We start from the raw sequence: 15,322 nt of genomic DNA on the forward strand, positions 1-15,322 counted from the left end.
AATAATTAGGCCATGTTTCTCTTTGTACTTGTATATAAACTGCACTCAAGTCAAAAATGAAATTTAAAATATCATTTAAAGACCAAAACGTTTTGTCACGTAAGAAGTTTTGGATGTATCGAAATATAACTTCGTGACGACTACGAATTCGACGTCGAACCATTACTGCGTGTTGATTACATTCTGCCTCGGGCAAATACAATGAGCGAACGAGATAAGTAGCTTATAAATTAGAATTATGAGAATTTTCCGCAGGTTCAGCTGTGCGTAAAACTGGCGTTGCTGCTGATTAGATATTCCTACAAAGGATTGGGTGATTTGTAGACATAATGTTACTCAGTATATACTATGGTTGATGGGTGAGGAAGGTCTGGGTAGGAAGGTGGCGACCGGGGACGAGGTCCTAGTGTTAGTCTAGTGACTCTAGTCTAAGATAGGCGGCGCTAAAGTCCAGCCCTGTGGAACCCCACCCCCCAACAGCATCCGGCTCCAGGCTGCCTTGCAGAGTTGCAAGACTGGCCAGCGTTGTACATCCCAGCCCGAGAAGAGCTCAGTCCAACGTAGCCTAGTGACAGTGCAGGTTGTCCAGGAACCGGCTTCGTAAGTCTAGAGACTCTAGACTGAGTGGGGATCAACCCGGCTTATACAGTATCTTCATTCCTCCATCGGCGTATAGGACTCTCGTGGCTAAAACAAATGGAAACCTTCGCTCCCGAAGGATCTGGGTGTTTGTAGAAAGTACTACTGCTCTGGTAGTTAAGGGTATTTGTAGTTGTTCCAGGCCATGCCCATATATGGGTAGAGGGGTCCTATGCAAACGGTGCATCCATCCATCCAGTTTCTGAAGAGTGACTGAATAGGCACAAGAGAAATCTTGGATGCCCGATTTGCAGAAGCGACTAAGTAATGGTTATGCAAATATTCCGAATATCACGAACGATCTAAAGAAGACAAAAAAAATCATACTAATTCTAAAGTCTAATCATTTACCTTTAAAAAACAGTATTTTAGTATTCATTTTTCTTACAAGTAGTAAAGTAAGTGACAAAACTCATACGGTAATCCAGCATCTGCGCTTTTATGGATCCTGCTTCTACGTTACGTAAGGATGACTGAAATCCCCACATATTATTTTTTCTCAAAATAAGGTTTTTTCCTTTGTCAATCTTTTCATCGGTATTGGAAATGCTTCTTAAATAATAATAATAATAATAATAATAATAATAATAATAATAATAATAATAATAATAAAGTTAAATCCCCATACAATACTTTATCTCAATATAAGGTTGTTCTCTTTTTCAATCTCTTCACCGGTATTTGAAATGCTTCTTAAATAATGATAATAATAATAATAATAATAATAATAATAATAATAATAATAATAATAATAATAATAATAATAATAATAATAATAATAATAATAATATGTTTTGTTAAAGAGGATGGCAGCATCAGTGGAATTGATTTTATATATGGTCTTTTCAATTCTTCGTATTATTCTCTTCTCATCAGGACTGATATCTCTAATAGCTGGCCGATGTTCATACTCTGGTTAAGGCGAATATCAGCCCTAATGAGAAGAAACTAATAAGAAGAATTGAAAAGACCATATATAAAATCAATTCCACTGATGCTGCCATCCTCTTTAACAAAACATGTTTGAGAGAGGGTCTCCTACCTTCAAATAATAACAATAATAATATGCTGGAAAGACTTTCATTAATACAGATTTTATCTTGAAAACAATGGCTATTTCAGCAGCGTGTATTTTGTATAGGAAGAATGGAAAAAATTCCATACAAAATAAACGTTGCTGAAATAGCCAATAATAATAATAATAATAATAATAATAATAATAATAATAATAATAATAATAATAATAATAATAATAATAATAATAGCTCTATATAAAAGGTTCCACTATAATACATCTTAATTACGGTTACGAAGCCTGTGTTATATTATTTATACATTTCATATAATTTTCGAGTTTTCCATAACATACGGTAATATGTTTTTTAACAAAGCTTCAATAGTAAGGATAGTAGTATGTTTTTTTATAGTTATAATATTTGACTCTTCTTATCGATTCAATGGAAACTGAGATGAAGTTTAGTGCTTGTGATCCTTGTTGAGCTGAATTGAGTTGAATCTAGAATTTAGGCCAAAGGCCAAGCACTGGGACCTATGAGGTTATTCAGCGCTGAAATAGAAATTGACAGTAAAAGGTCTGAAAGGTGTAACTGGAGGAAAACCTCAAAGCAGTTGCAATTGTTAATTAAGTGAGGGAGGAAAGTCAGATGGAAGAAAGAGAATATGAAAGGAGGTACAGTAAAAGGAATGAAAGGGGTTGCAGCTAGAGGCCGAAGGCACGCTGCAAAGAACGTTAAGTAATGCCTACAGTGCACTGCATGAGGTGCACTGACGGCACTACCGTGATTCTTGTTGCTAACTGACAGAGAGAGGCCTTGCTTGCATGCAGTTAGTTATTTATGTACATCCTGCGTCTATGGTTAGAATAGAGAGGCTGACAGAATATTTAACATTACTAATGACGATTTTAAGCCAAATTCACAATATTTCCATCGACCTCTCGAAGTTGCAAAGTGACAGGATTTATTTAAAAAAACTCTCAGTAAATTTTTAAGGATATCTAGATTGCTAACAATAACATAGCAGCCAATGTGAACATTGCAAATCGAAGATGGTTGTAAAATTCGGTAATGGCTTCTCTGAGCGAGCAGAATTTATCTTCCAGAATCTGAAAAAACAAACTGTGACCATATACGAATGGTTGTTACTGGAGGACTGTAAGTGTGAGCTAAACTCTCTCTCTCTCTCTCTCTCTCTCTCTCTCTCTCTCTCTCTCTCTCTCTCTCGGAAACACACAAAGATTTATGTGTTGCACATGTGTTCATAATGTGTGCGCTTGGTGCAATTGCCCTCGATATCTCTATAGTACGCAGCCGAAAGCAGGCTCACATGTTCATCTTTTATTCACGGACAAACGAGCATAATCATAGTTTTAAGTTCCACTAAAAATGAACAGATGTAATGCATAAGTAAATGGCAGTCTAATATATCTTGATTTCAAAATCTACATATAGTGTTCACTCATCTTTTCTGACCCTAGCACCCACTATAGTCAAGTCAAGCCTGTCCAAGACCCCCCTAACTAATATGTTATCACTATAGTAGATTTACATCAACCGTGCATTTGATGTCTAGGCCAGTCCCTTACGACGCTCCTGATTGGCTGTTGATGAGCAAGTCACAGGGCTGGAAACTCTCAGTCTCTCGAGAGAGTTCACATAGGTAGGATCTGTGTTCCACCTCTCCTGAGGGATTCGTCTTTCAGGCCCAGCAGTGTGTATTAAAACTAAATGTAAATACTTAGAAGTAAACAAGTTACAAAATGATTTTGTGGGTTTCTTTTTCAATAATAATAATAATAATAATAATAATAATAATAATAATAATAAAGTGTGAACGAATGACAATTCTCATTTACGCATTCTTAGTTGTTGTGTTTTTTTATAAATCATGAATTAACGACCCATACGGTTCCCATGAATATATATATCATTCTTTAATGATTTATAGAAAAAACAAGGCGTGATCCGACCTCAAGCTTACTCGGGGTGCGTGTTAAAATCTGCAGTCAAATAGAGCGCTGTTTCACCAACAGAAATTAAAATAAATACGCTATATTTTATTAGCAATAACTTTTCTGTATTGTTTAACATACACATTATCTATTTTTCACATTTTCGTTCTAATAAATAAATCACAAATATCCTATTCTAAAATTCCTGTATCTTTAACTCAACGCGAAACACCTTTTTCAGACCTTTCTAGGCTCTTCCATAGACCTTTCCTACCCCCTACACAACAACAAGGTAGTTTATAGGCGTACTCCCCGAGTAAGCGACGAGGATTCGTCAGAACCTTCTCCATGGGAACAGACTGCTTCTATCTCCTCCCCTTCAAATCATCTAGAATCACGCCTCCTCACCCGTGATTTAAGTTACTGTCTATAGTCTGCTCCCTTAGTTACTGACTATAGTCTGCTCCACTTTAGTTGGCACATCATTTCACTAAAGTAGGTGACCAGGTTCATTTTGATATTCCTTATCAAAAGACACGTAAGTTTTTTGGGCATACCTCTTAGTAGACAGGGACTCGTGAAAATGAATGAGTGATTTCAAGTTATTAGGCGTCAGGGAATCGTAAATGAGGCCACATTCTTATTCACTTTTTTCCTTTTTTTGTCTACTTTTTTTTTTTTTGCTTATTTTTCAGATACTCTCAGATACTCTCTCTCTGTATTTCTCCATACCTCCTCTTACTTCTTCCTAATGAACGCCTTATTCTTTGGAAGCTCAAATTTTCAAGTGGGCTTGTTCCACGCAGATAGGTTCATCTGAATAATAATAATAATAATAATAATAATAATAATAATAATAATAATAATAATAATAATAATAATAATAATATGGGAAAAACTGGGAAAACTCTATCACGAGAGTATATAAACTTCTAAAGGGTCCACAATAATACAAAGTGTAAAAAGTCCGTGTATAATTTTGAAGACTTTACAGAAAGCTTTCGAACCCTTCCCTGGGTTCATCTGAAGATGAACCCAGGGAAGGGTTCGAAAGCTTTTTGTAAAGTCTTCAAAATTATACACGGACTTTTTACACTTTGTATTATTTTGGAATAATAATAATAATAATAATAATAATAATAATAATAATAATAATAATAATAATAATAATAATAATAATAATAATAATAATAGAAGAAGAGTGATGGACTCCTAAGGAGGCAGGATGCAGCCCGGAACCCCACACTATAAATACCACCCAGTCGAATTGGAGGACTGTGATAGAGCAAAAAAAAAAAAAAAAAAAAAAAAAAAAAAAAAAAAAAACAAAAAAAAAAAAAAAAAAAAAAAATAATAATAATAAATAATAATAATAATAATAATAATAATAATAATAATAATAATAATAATAATAACCCCACATTCTTTGGAAGCTTAAATTTTCAAGTCACTGGCCCCCAAGGTGGGCTTGTCCCACATGGCTAGATTCAGTGTAAACATACGAGTTATTTACTGGAACTTGTGCATAAAAAAGGGGGCGTGTCTGCTCAACCACATTGCCTTAGTAAATTTCAAGAAGACTATTGGCCCTGTGTTTTCAAAAGGAGCTACTTTTTTATTCATAAGTTGAAAAGTGAGCATCGATACTTTGCCAATCATTTTCTCTGATCAAAAAGTGACTGAATAAAGTTGTCTAAGTCGATTTGAAAATCAGGGTGGCACTGCAAGGAGTGATATTATCATAACACAATAATAAAGTAGTCCAAAAATGAATGCACTCATTATAACAGCTATCTTAATTACCCACCAAAATATGATTCAGCCAAATGTAAACAAATCAGTGTTGTCAAGAGAGAGAAAGAATGTAGCCTCAACTTATGACCTTCAGAGGATCACGGGGAATTCGTGGTACCCAAGTTGAGGATGGGATGGGGGGTGGGAGGGGAGCCGTCCTAGTGGCACCCAGACCCAAAACCCGATGTCGCCTGGAGTGCGTGCCCGGTGTCTAGCGTTAAAAAAAAAAAAAAGGAAAAGAGGGGCGGGTTCTACTGTACCCGAAAATAACATCCAAACACCCACTTATGCAATCCGTCCTATCGGTGTATTACGTAGAAGGCTAGGATTTCAACGCATTGTGTTAGGTTTTTGTTTTCTAATTGAAAATTAGCACCACAACCTTCGAAAGATTAATTTATCGTTTCAGGAAGAGATAAAAGTCGGTTTTGCTAATTATTTATAATCATGTGCATTTAACATCACTGTTGTTATATTTTGCTGTTATAAATGGAATGTCGTGCGAATCCGTATCGTTATTTTTATTTTTATCTATTTTAGTTTTATTCTGTTATTTTTTTTTACTTTTTATTTTTTTATTATTTTTTTTCTTGCCAAAATTGTAACCCTGTACTCCCTATTTTTTCAGGAATGATGATTTACTAACTACTACCGAAGAATAAAATCGTTCAAGGGGGCTTACATTATAACAGAAAACCACTAACTTATACTGCAATGGGTGTAGGAGAAAGAACGTTACTGAATTTGTGAAGAAACGAGAAACCAGGAAAGTGAACCAAAAGAAAAAAAAAGTTCCGCAGTGATTAAAAAAAACAAAAACGACAACTTTTGAAAACTCGTAAGATCGCCGACTTGAAAAACTCTCCAAGATGGTTGCCAAGTCAGCATCGATTCACCCGACGGCCCCGGCTTTCCTCGAGCCCCAGGTCGAGATCCTCGCGGGGGAGGTCCTCGAGCATCCCCAGGAGGAGGATGAGGAGGAGCCTTCCAAGAGCTTCAAGTTGAAGAAGCAACTGGGACTGATGGACGGGGTGGCCATCATCGTCGGCATCATGATCGGCTCTGGGATTTTCGTGTCTCCAAAGGGCGTCATCCAGTTCAGCGGGAGTGTAGGGATGTCTCTGGTCATCTGGGTCGTCTCTGGGCTTCTGTCGATGGTTGGGGCGCTGTGTTACGCTGAGTTAGGTCAGTTTTTGAGTTTTTTTCTTTCTGTTGTCATTCAAGCTTAGCTTCAAAGCAAATACAGTCTTGAACTGATGAAATGTCATATGTAGGTGCTATGACGGATACATAACTTTGAAAATATACAAACATTACTGTTATACAAACTAGCCGTTTATCACTCCTTTGTAAAGTGCCCCATATTTGGCTAAGTGTAGGAAGACTTTAGGTGGCAAACCCCTTGCAAAGTGCCCCATTTTTGGATAAATGTAGGTAGACTCTAGGGGGCAAACCCCTTGCAAAGGGCCCCATATTTGGCTAAGTGTAGGAACACTGTAGGTGGCAAAACCCCTGCAAAGTGCCCCATATTTGGCTAAGTGTAGGTAGACCCTAGGTGGCACAGCCCCTGCAAAGTGCCCCATATTTGACTAAATGCAGGTAGACTCTAGGGGCAAAGCCCCTGCAAAGCACCCCATATTTGGCAAAGTGTAAGAAGACTTTAGGTGGCAAACCCCTTGCAATCAGTCGTAAACTGACCACCTCACCTGATCTCCCTTCTTACTTCTCATAGGCACGATGATCCCAAAGAGCGGTGGCGACTACGTCTACATCATGGAGGCCTTCGGTTCCTTGCCCGCCTTCCTCTTCATCTGGATGACCCTCCTAATCATCCTGCCCACCAGCAACACGGTCATGGCCCTCACCTTCGCCAATTACATCATCAAACCGGCCTTCATGGACTGCGACGAATCTTTGGATGTGCCCGTCAGGCTCATAGCGGCCGCTCTTGTCTGTGAGTATTGTTATTCGGAAGATGAACCCTATTATTTGGTATCATCACTTTCTCTTTACCTTAGATGGGGAGATAAAGTCCGAAGTGGTATGTATGTATATTGGTATATTCAGAAAGCTTTCGCCAATTAGATCAGCTGGCCTCTTCGGGAACAAGCCCACCATGTGGGGTATTGACTTAAAATTCAAGCTACCAGAGAGTATTATGGTGTTCATTCGAAAGAAATAACAGAAGGTAAAGGAAATATAGAAGACGATCCATAATTTTAAAAACAAATAAATTTATAAATAAATAGATAATTAAATAAAAATGTAAGTAAATTATTTAAATACAAGGAGAAACGTATTAGAATATGAATGCACTGCATCTTCGCTTGATCGTATGTAGAGTATTGAGGTGAATTTATTTTTTTATTCGGGTTCTACGTGTTATTTAGTCTTTTTTCCGTTGAACAGTATTTCTCTTTGTGACGCCAGGGAAACTGCAATATATCAGTCACTTTTCTTTAAGTAGTTGAGTTTGAATCCGAAGGGGAGAACGAAATTAGGGAGAAAATATTAAGGGTAAGATGAAAACAAAACCCAAAAAAACTTTACTTCTGTGGTATATCTTCTTTTACATACGGCACATAACTCCAATATATATATATATATATATATATATATATATATATAATATATATATATATATATATATATATATAATATGTATGCATATGTATATATATATAATATGTATGTGTGTGTAGATATATATATATACATCTATATATCTATATAGATACTATTATATTATATACCCATAATATATATATATATCTATATATATATATAGATATATATATACTATATATATACTTTTTAAGTTAATTTAACAATAAAATGAACTCAAAATGAACTTATTTTTTTAGAAATGCCACAATACATGAAGGTTCAAATTAAACAGACCAATAGATTGATTCATTACTTCACAATCCAAATAAAAAGTTCATGATATGCCAATTATTTAATCTCTAAACTGCGCAAATCCTTTCCTGCCATTGCACGTGATTGCATGTGGTTCCGTAACATTATATATACATACACACACACACACACACACACATACATATATATATATATATGATATATATATATATATATATATATATATGTATGATATATATATATATATATATATATATATATGTGTGTGTGTGTGTGTGTGTGTGTGTGTGTGTGATATAATGTTACTGAACCACACAAATGTACAAAAAAATTACGTGCAATGACAAGCAATGAACTTGCACTCGGTGAAGGATTTGCGCAGTTGAGATCTTGAATAATTGGTGTATCATGAAACTTTTATATGAATTATGAAGTAATGAAACAATCCATTGGACTATTTCTCATCCATAAGGGATTTTATTTGAATATGGTCTAACTTCTACCCCTATTTAGAACTCTCGTGTACTCCACGTTTGTGGCCTTTCTAAAAAAATTCATTTTGAGTTCATTTCATTGTTAAATCAACTTCAAAATCTTTAACTCGTAAAACCTTATATAGCAAATGACATCTACCTTCATTGTTAAATCAACTAGATACTATTTCATTATTAAGTACAGACTGATATTGTAAATAACATCCTTTTAACCATCTCATTACCTTTATGGCAAAAGAATAATAATAATTATATTACTTTCAGAGTTTATTTCATCGCCATGTCCACTTCAAAATCTATAACTCGTAAAACCCAATATAGTATATGACATTGTTTTAACCACATCTTGGACTTTACCACGGAAAAAATAAATAATTGACTCCATTACTTTAACGAAATATATTCGTATTAGGTACGATGAGTAATTCCGGAAAAATGCTACACTTTCCGATAATTTCAGCTCGTTTCGTAACTGTTTTTGGGGTACTGATGCACCAAAGTGCCTTTTACGTAAACTTTGCATAAGAAACATTTTATCTTAGAGGAATCGGAATGACTTTACACAACGTGTTATTGCAAAAGCAACAGGTTTTTATACATACGACTTAGACTTTGTTGTTCATTGTACCACGGTATGATGATAAGGAATCATTGTTTTGACTAGAGGACCTTCATGAGATATTGTTTACATATGTTTAGTCTTTGCCTCTGTAAGTTTTAAGCAACCAAATCCCAGATTTTTTACGAAAATTGCAGTATTTTTGCTTACCGTTTTCCAGGCTTCTTGACGTGGATCAACTGCACGAACGTAAAATGGGTTACGAAGGTCCAAGACCTTTTCACGATGGCCAAGGTCATGGCCCTGGGCATCATCGTAGTCGCTGGCATCTACTGGCTGGCCACGGGCCACACCGAGTATTACAAAGAGCCCTTCGTGGAGACGAACTGGTCATTGAGCTCCATCTCGACGGCCTTTTATCAGGGACTCTTCTCCTTCGCTGGATGGTGAGAGACAGAAAGAGCCGTTGCAAATCTGAGGCCCTAGTACTACTATTACTACAACTAGATTCTATTCTTTGTATGCTCTCTCTCTCTCTCTCTCTCTCTCTCTCTCTCTCTCTCTCTCTCTCTCTCTCTTTTACTTTGTTTGCATATATAGGGACGCGTATTCAATCCCAAATTAGGACTTTTCATAGGGAATACATTTTGATTTCATCATCAGCCTAGGCCTATGTTTACTTACAGAAAATATGTATGTATGTATGCATGTACATATGTATGTATGTTTTACACTTCCTTTGGCAACGCCCAAGGTTGCAGAAAGAATATATGAGAAGCATATAGCCCTATTTTCCCGCTTTCAATACATGTCATTCAAATTCAAGAATTAAGTTAGACTATATGGTGGAACTTGTATCGGAATTTTATGGAAGTCTGTACCAAAATTATCGGATGTTGCATCATAGATTCTTATTTTTTTCAGGAACTGTTTAAACTTCGTTACAGAGGAGCTAAAAGATCCATACAAGTAAGTATCTTGAAGGAACTTCTATGTTACTATATAGTTAGACTTACAATGAACGTCTTATGGTTGCTAATGCCAAGAATTATCATCAGGTAACCTTAAATAAGTCTAGTGTAAGTTATACTTTTTCTCTTAAGTCTTTAATTTTCGAATATTCCTTGATTATCATCAGACTATGTTTACATTCCTGGATGTCATTCTTTCTCTGCTTATCTCCTCGTACAGAACATTACCTAGGGCCATCATAGTGTCAATGCCCCTCGTGACTCTGGTGTACTTCCTGACCAACATGGCATATTTTGCCGTCCTCGAACCGGACGAAGTTCTTGCTTCCAGCGCAGTTGCTCTGGTAAGAAACTGTCGTCTTCCAGTATTAAAATAGGCGTCAAACTCTGTTTTTTAAGTATATATAACCCGAACAGCTTCACTGTAAAATTGTAATCTGTGTGTGTAAGTATCCTCAAAGACTAAAACAGAAAACTGTTTTATAACATCACGTCTCACTTCAATGTCCTAGTTTCTCTTAGGTTCTGAAACGGAAAACTAGTTCTATAGCATTGTATCTCACTTCAATGTCCTTAGTTTCCGCTAGGTTCTGAAACAGAAAACTGTTCTATAGCATCGTGTCCTACTCCAAGAAACAATCCATTAAACAAATGGCTTCCCTGCAGTCCTTCGCCAGTCGCATTCTGGGGGTGATAGCCTGGATGGTGCCGATCTTCGTGGCCCTCTCCACTTTCGGGAGTCTGAACGGCCTGATCTTCGCTGCCTCACGACTCTTCTTCGCCGGGGCCCGAGAAGGACACCTGCCCCAGGCGTTCGCCCTCATCAATGTCCATCGCTTCACACCTGTCCCTGCTTTGGTAGTTCAGGTAAAGGACTCATTTTACGGGCTTAATCTTAAACAACAAGGACTGATTCTCATGGGACAACATTAGCAATAGTATGAAGTCTGTCTCTGAGTGTTTATATATCTATTCTTTTAAAGTGAACTCGAGGGTTATTAAACGACTTCTAACAGGCAGATTGATTATGGCAGTCAGGTCTACATTGTATTTTTAATATTGCTAAGCTTAACTTCATTCTGTCCTTTCTTGTTTTTATATTCGTTTCTAAAATTATCTTAATAAGTTTCTTTATTATTCTTGACATGCCCATTAAGATTAGCCATCATAAGCAAAGGAATATGATATATATTTTTTCAAATAATAATTATTCCCACGGTTTTTTTCTGTTGTATGAAGGTAAAGGAAACAGGGGAAACTATAAGGATTGTAGAAGCATAAAGTTACTAAGTCAGCTAAGAAAGATCCATGGTAGGATTTTGACCAAGAAAGATTTATTACTGTTTTGCTGTCATTCCATGTCATTGGTCCTGTTTAATGATTTGTGCCAATCATCAGACATTTGTTGAACTGGAGAAAATTGTAAACCTCACATTGAAACGAAAATCACAGTATGGGAAAAATCTTGTATAATTCATATTGCTCTGTAGCATAGTCAGTGAGTAACGACAGAAAATAGCAAGTAAAAAATGCGCCGAATCGAGTTTTCTAGTGTATAATGCTGTGTGAAACTCTCAGCCACGGCCCATGAAACTCTCAGCCGGCCGTGCTGGCTTGTGCTGTTGCATTGCCAGCCGCATAATCATGAGTAGTTTTAACCTAGAATAAAATCAAAATTACTGAGACTAGAGCGCTGCAATTTGGTATGTTTGATGACTAGAGGGTAGATGATCGACATACCAATTTACAACCCTCAAGCCTCAGTAGTTTTTAAGATCTGAGGGCAGACAGAAACTGGATTTATTAAGAATCCTTTTTCCTTCACACTCAAAAGTCCTTTACTTTGTTTACCAGTGCGTGATGACGCTCTGTATGCTGACAACCGCCGACACACTCGTCCTCATCAACTTCGTCAGCTTTGGGGAGGCGCTCTTCGTCCTGATGTCAGTTTCGGCGCTTCTTTGGTTACGCTACAAGGAACCTCATCGTAAAAGACCCATTAAGGTGAGGAGGAGAGAGAGAGAGAGAGAGAGAGAGAGAGAGAGAGAGAGAGAGAGAGAGACTTTAGTAAAGAAAACGCCTTCAAAGATATAGCAGACTGGAAACATTGTTGAGAGAGAGAGAGAGAGAGAGAGAGAGAGAGAGAGAGAGAGAGAGAGAGAGAGATTTTAATGAAGAAAGTCTTCAAAGTTGTTGCAGACTAGAAGCATTGTTGAGAGAGAGAAAGAGAGAGAGACTTTAGTAAAGAAAAAGTCTTCAAGGTTGTTGATGACTAGAATCATTGCAGAGAGAGAGAGAGAGAGAGAGAGAGAGAGAGAGAGAGAGAGAGAGAGAGAGAGAGAGAGAGAGACTTCAATAAAGAAAAGGCCCTCAAGGATATAGCAGACTAAAAAAATTTTAAGAGAGAGAGAGAGAGAATGAAAATAATAATTTCATCAACGTAAAGCATAGCTAAACGTTTTCAAGAGGCACTTTGGAAGTAAATAATCCACATGAAATAAAATTGACAATTTTCGTAACATTTCTGGTGTCTGCAGAACGTTTCAATTTTATGATTTTCGTCGAGTTTTTCTTTTAGTGAGTCATATTTCAGTAACAATCTATATCCGTCCGTAGAGAGATTTCACGTTATTTCTATTATTCATCATTTAATTCCCTTCATCTCTACAGTTTCACCAACCTACAGGTTGTGGTTGCAGCTAGACATAAAAGAAATGTCTTATAAAACTCTCATGATGACGATTATCTCCGTGACAAAAAATAGTTTGCTTTCATTACTCTGTATTTGAAACGTCTCCGTTGTCGTGGAATATAGCTGTTTGTAAATTCAGACTGCAAAACCACACCCACGTCCCTAAAGGAATCGTATCCTCTTTTGTTTTTCTTCTGTTTCCGGATTTGGATAGGAACCTTCTTCTAAAAAAGGTAGATAAGAGTTTCAGATCCCCTTCAGATTCTGTTTTATTTCCACTCTGTCCCTATTTCCAGACGTGGTTAGGAGCCTTCTTTTTAAAAGGTAGATAAGCGTATCAGATCCCCATCTTCGGATTCTGTTTTACTTCCACTCCGTCCCTATTTCCAGATGTGGATAGGGATTCCGATCCTCTTCTTCTTCATCAGCATATTCCTCGTGGTCTTCCCTGTGATCGAAAGGCCCATCGAGCTGGGAATAGCCATCGGGGTATTCCTGGCGGGCATTCCAGTCTATTACCTCTGCGTCAAGAGAGCCAGCAAGTCGAAGGAATTCAATTCGTTCATGGGTAAGTTTCCGAGGAGTTTTGTGGATTCCACAGATCGTTTTCTGTTTTCAAATGAATATTTTTATTTGATTTTATTTAAAAAGCACATCTTAGGGTCACTGTTTGGTTTCCGTGCATTTGACTAGAGAGTAGTTTTGGAGTATGTTGTTATTCTTTGTTGTTGTAGTATTGTCAGATTTAATCATTTGCCTAAATTAGTTTCTATGACTTTAGCTTCACCTTAGTATGGTTGTTGCTTCATATTTAATTTTCGAATCTTGTTTTTTACAGTGATTTGCGGATACATTTTAAAAACATTTTTTTTAACATATAAGATCTTACAGCTTATTTTAAAACAACCGCATATATTTAGATGGAATATTATCTGAATAAGTTTGTTACCACTTCATATAATATATATATATATATATATATATATATATATATATCTATATATATATATATATTTATATTATGAGATACATATACGCATATTAAAACAGCTGAATAACTTTCATAAAAAAAAGGATATATTTGACATCTTCATTGCCCTCATTCATTTTCACTTTCTAGGGAAAATAACATCGGTGTGTCAGCTCCTGTGCTGTGGATTACCCGAAGATAAAGACGACTGAGAAAACGAATAGTTTTTCATTAAGAAGGTCTTAGAAATAAATCTCAAGGAAGACGTGACCGTCGACTATTTCGTGGTTCTGAAAGAACGAATATTCGTGGCGAGGATCTGATATAATATATATATATATAATATATATATAATATAATATATATATATATATATATATATATATATATATATATATATATATATGTGTGTTGCATCATCATTCTCTGAAATGCTATTGTATTCCTTTACATACATACGTACACACTCATATATATATATATATCTATATGTATGTATGTATGTATATGTATAGGATTTCAATAGCATTTTATAGAACAATGATGCAAAAACGCTCTTAATACTTGTCTGAACTATCTAAACTATCAGAGGGCTAGGATGATCGAATGGCTTACATTTACTAAATAGTTCCGGTAACTTAGTGAGGAAAAATGTGTCATTCGTGTTACTATCTTGAGAATAAACTCAACTCGCATCACAGTAAATTTCCTGTGAATAAAACTGAATCTCTATGTTGAGTGGAGCTGATGAGTTGCCTATTCGAAGCGAGGATGCTGTTGTGTCAACCAAAGTGTCAGGGTCAACGTTCAAGTACTATGTTGTTTGTCTATGCATAGAATTTATAGCAAATTTTTTTCCTTACTTTTAAGGCTGCTTTTACACCAAGCGAATCGAATCAATTCAATTCAAGAAGAATCAACACGATTCATGATTCGTCTTGATTCGTCATGAATTGAATCGACTCGATTCGCTTGGTATAAATGCCTTGCAATGCAAAGACGCCGTGAGAATATTATTGTCTCACTCTCTGCACAGGCGTCTGATCAATGTGATTCCTAAGGAATTCATTTATTTCTGTGTACATAGCTGTCCGTTTTATGGAATCCCTATCATAAGCGTGGGCACATTGCCCTTTATTCATTTCTAAGTTAATTCACTACAGGAATAGTCTCGTATATGACAGTATAATGGATTAGAAAATGTATGATGCCAAAGGCCGTGCACTGGGACCTATGAGGTCACGCAGGTCTGAAAGAGAAATTGAGATTACAAATGTTTGAAATGTGTAACAGGAGGAAAACCTCTCAGTGGCACCATGAAACTATTGCCAGGGGATGGCTAATAAAGCAAA

General features: G+C 36.3%; 1 protein-coding gene across 3 annotated transcripts; it reads left to right on the top strand.

Annotated features, from left to right (window-relative positions):
* Nucleotides 1-481: 481 nt before the first annotated feature.
* Nucleotides 482-14,306, top strand: LOC135198979 (Y+L amino acid transporter 2-like). 3 transcript variants are annotated; one of them, XM_064226924.1, is made up of 10 exons: nucleotides 482-600; nucleotides 6,033-6,589; nucleotides 7,137-7,358; nucleotides 9,558-9,783; nucleotides 10,262-10,306; nucleotides 10,529-10,652; nucleotides 10,975-11,175; nucleotides 12,163-12,312; nucleotides 13,391-13,568; nucleotides 14,121-14,306. In XM_064226924.1, exons 2-10 carry the CDS (start codon nucleotides 6,274-6,276, stop codon nucleotides 14,180-14,182), a joined length of 1,524 nt encoding a protein of 507 aa, XP_064082994.1. In that variant the 5' UTR covers nucleotides 482-600; nucleotides 6,033-6,273; the 3' UTR covers nucleotides 14,183-14,306. The 3 variants fall into 3 exon arrangements, with proteins under 3 accessions (XP_064082994.1, XP_064083054.1, XP_064083111.1); XM_064226984.1 differs by lacking the exon at nucleotides 482-600 and adding an exon at nucleotides 608-738; XM_064227041.1 differs by lacking the exon at nucleotides 482-600 and adding an exon at nucleotides 625-752.
* The last annotated feature ends 1,016 nt before the right edge of the window (nucleotides 14,307-15,322 follow it).

Source organism: Macrobrachium nipponense, chromosome 11 (assembly GCF_015104395.2).
Source record: "Macrobrachium nipponense isolate FS-2020 chromosome 11, ASM1510439v2, whole genome shotgun sequence".
Lineage (NCBI taxonomy): Eukaryota > Metazoa > Arthropoda > Malacostraca > Decapoda > Palaemonidae > Macrobrachium > Macrobrachium nipponense.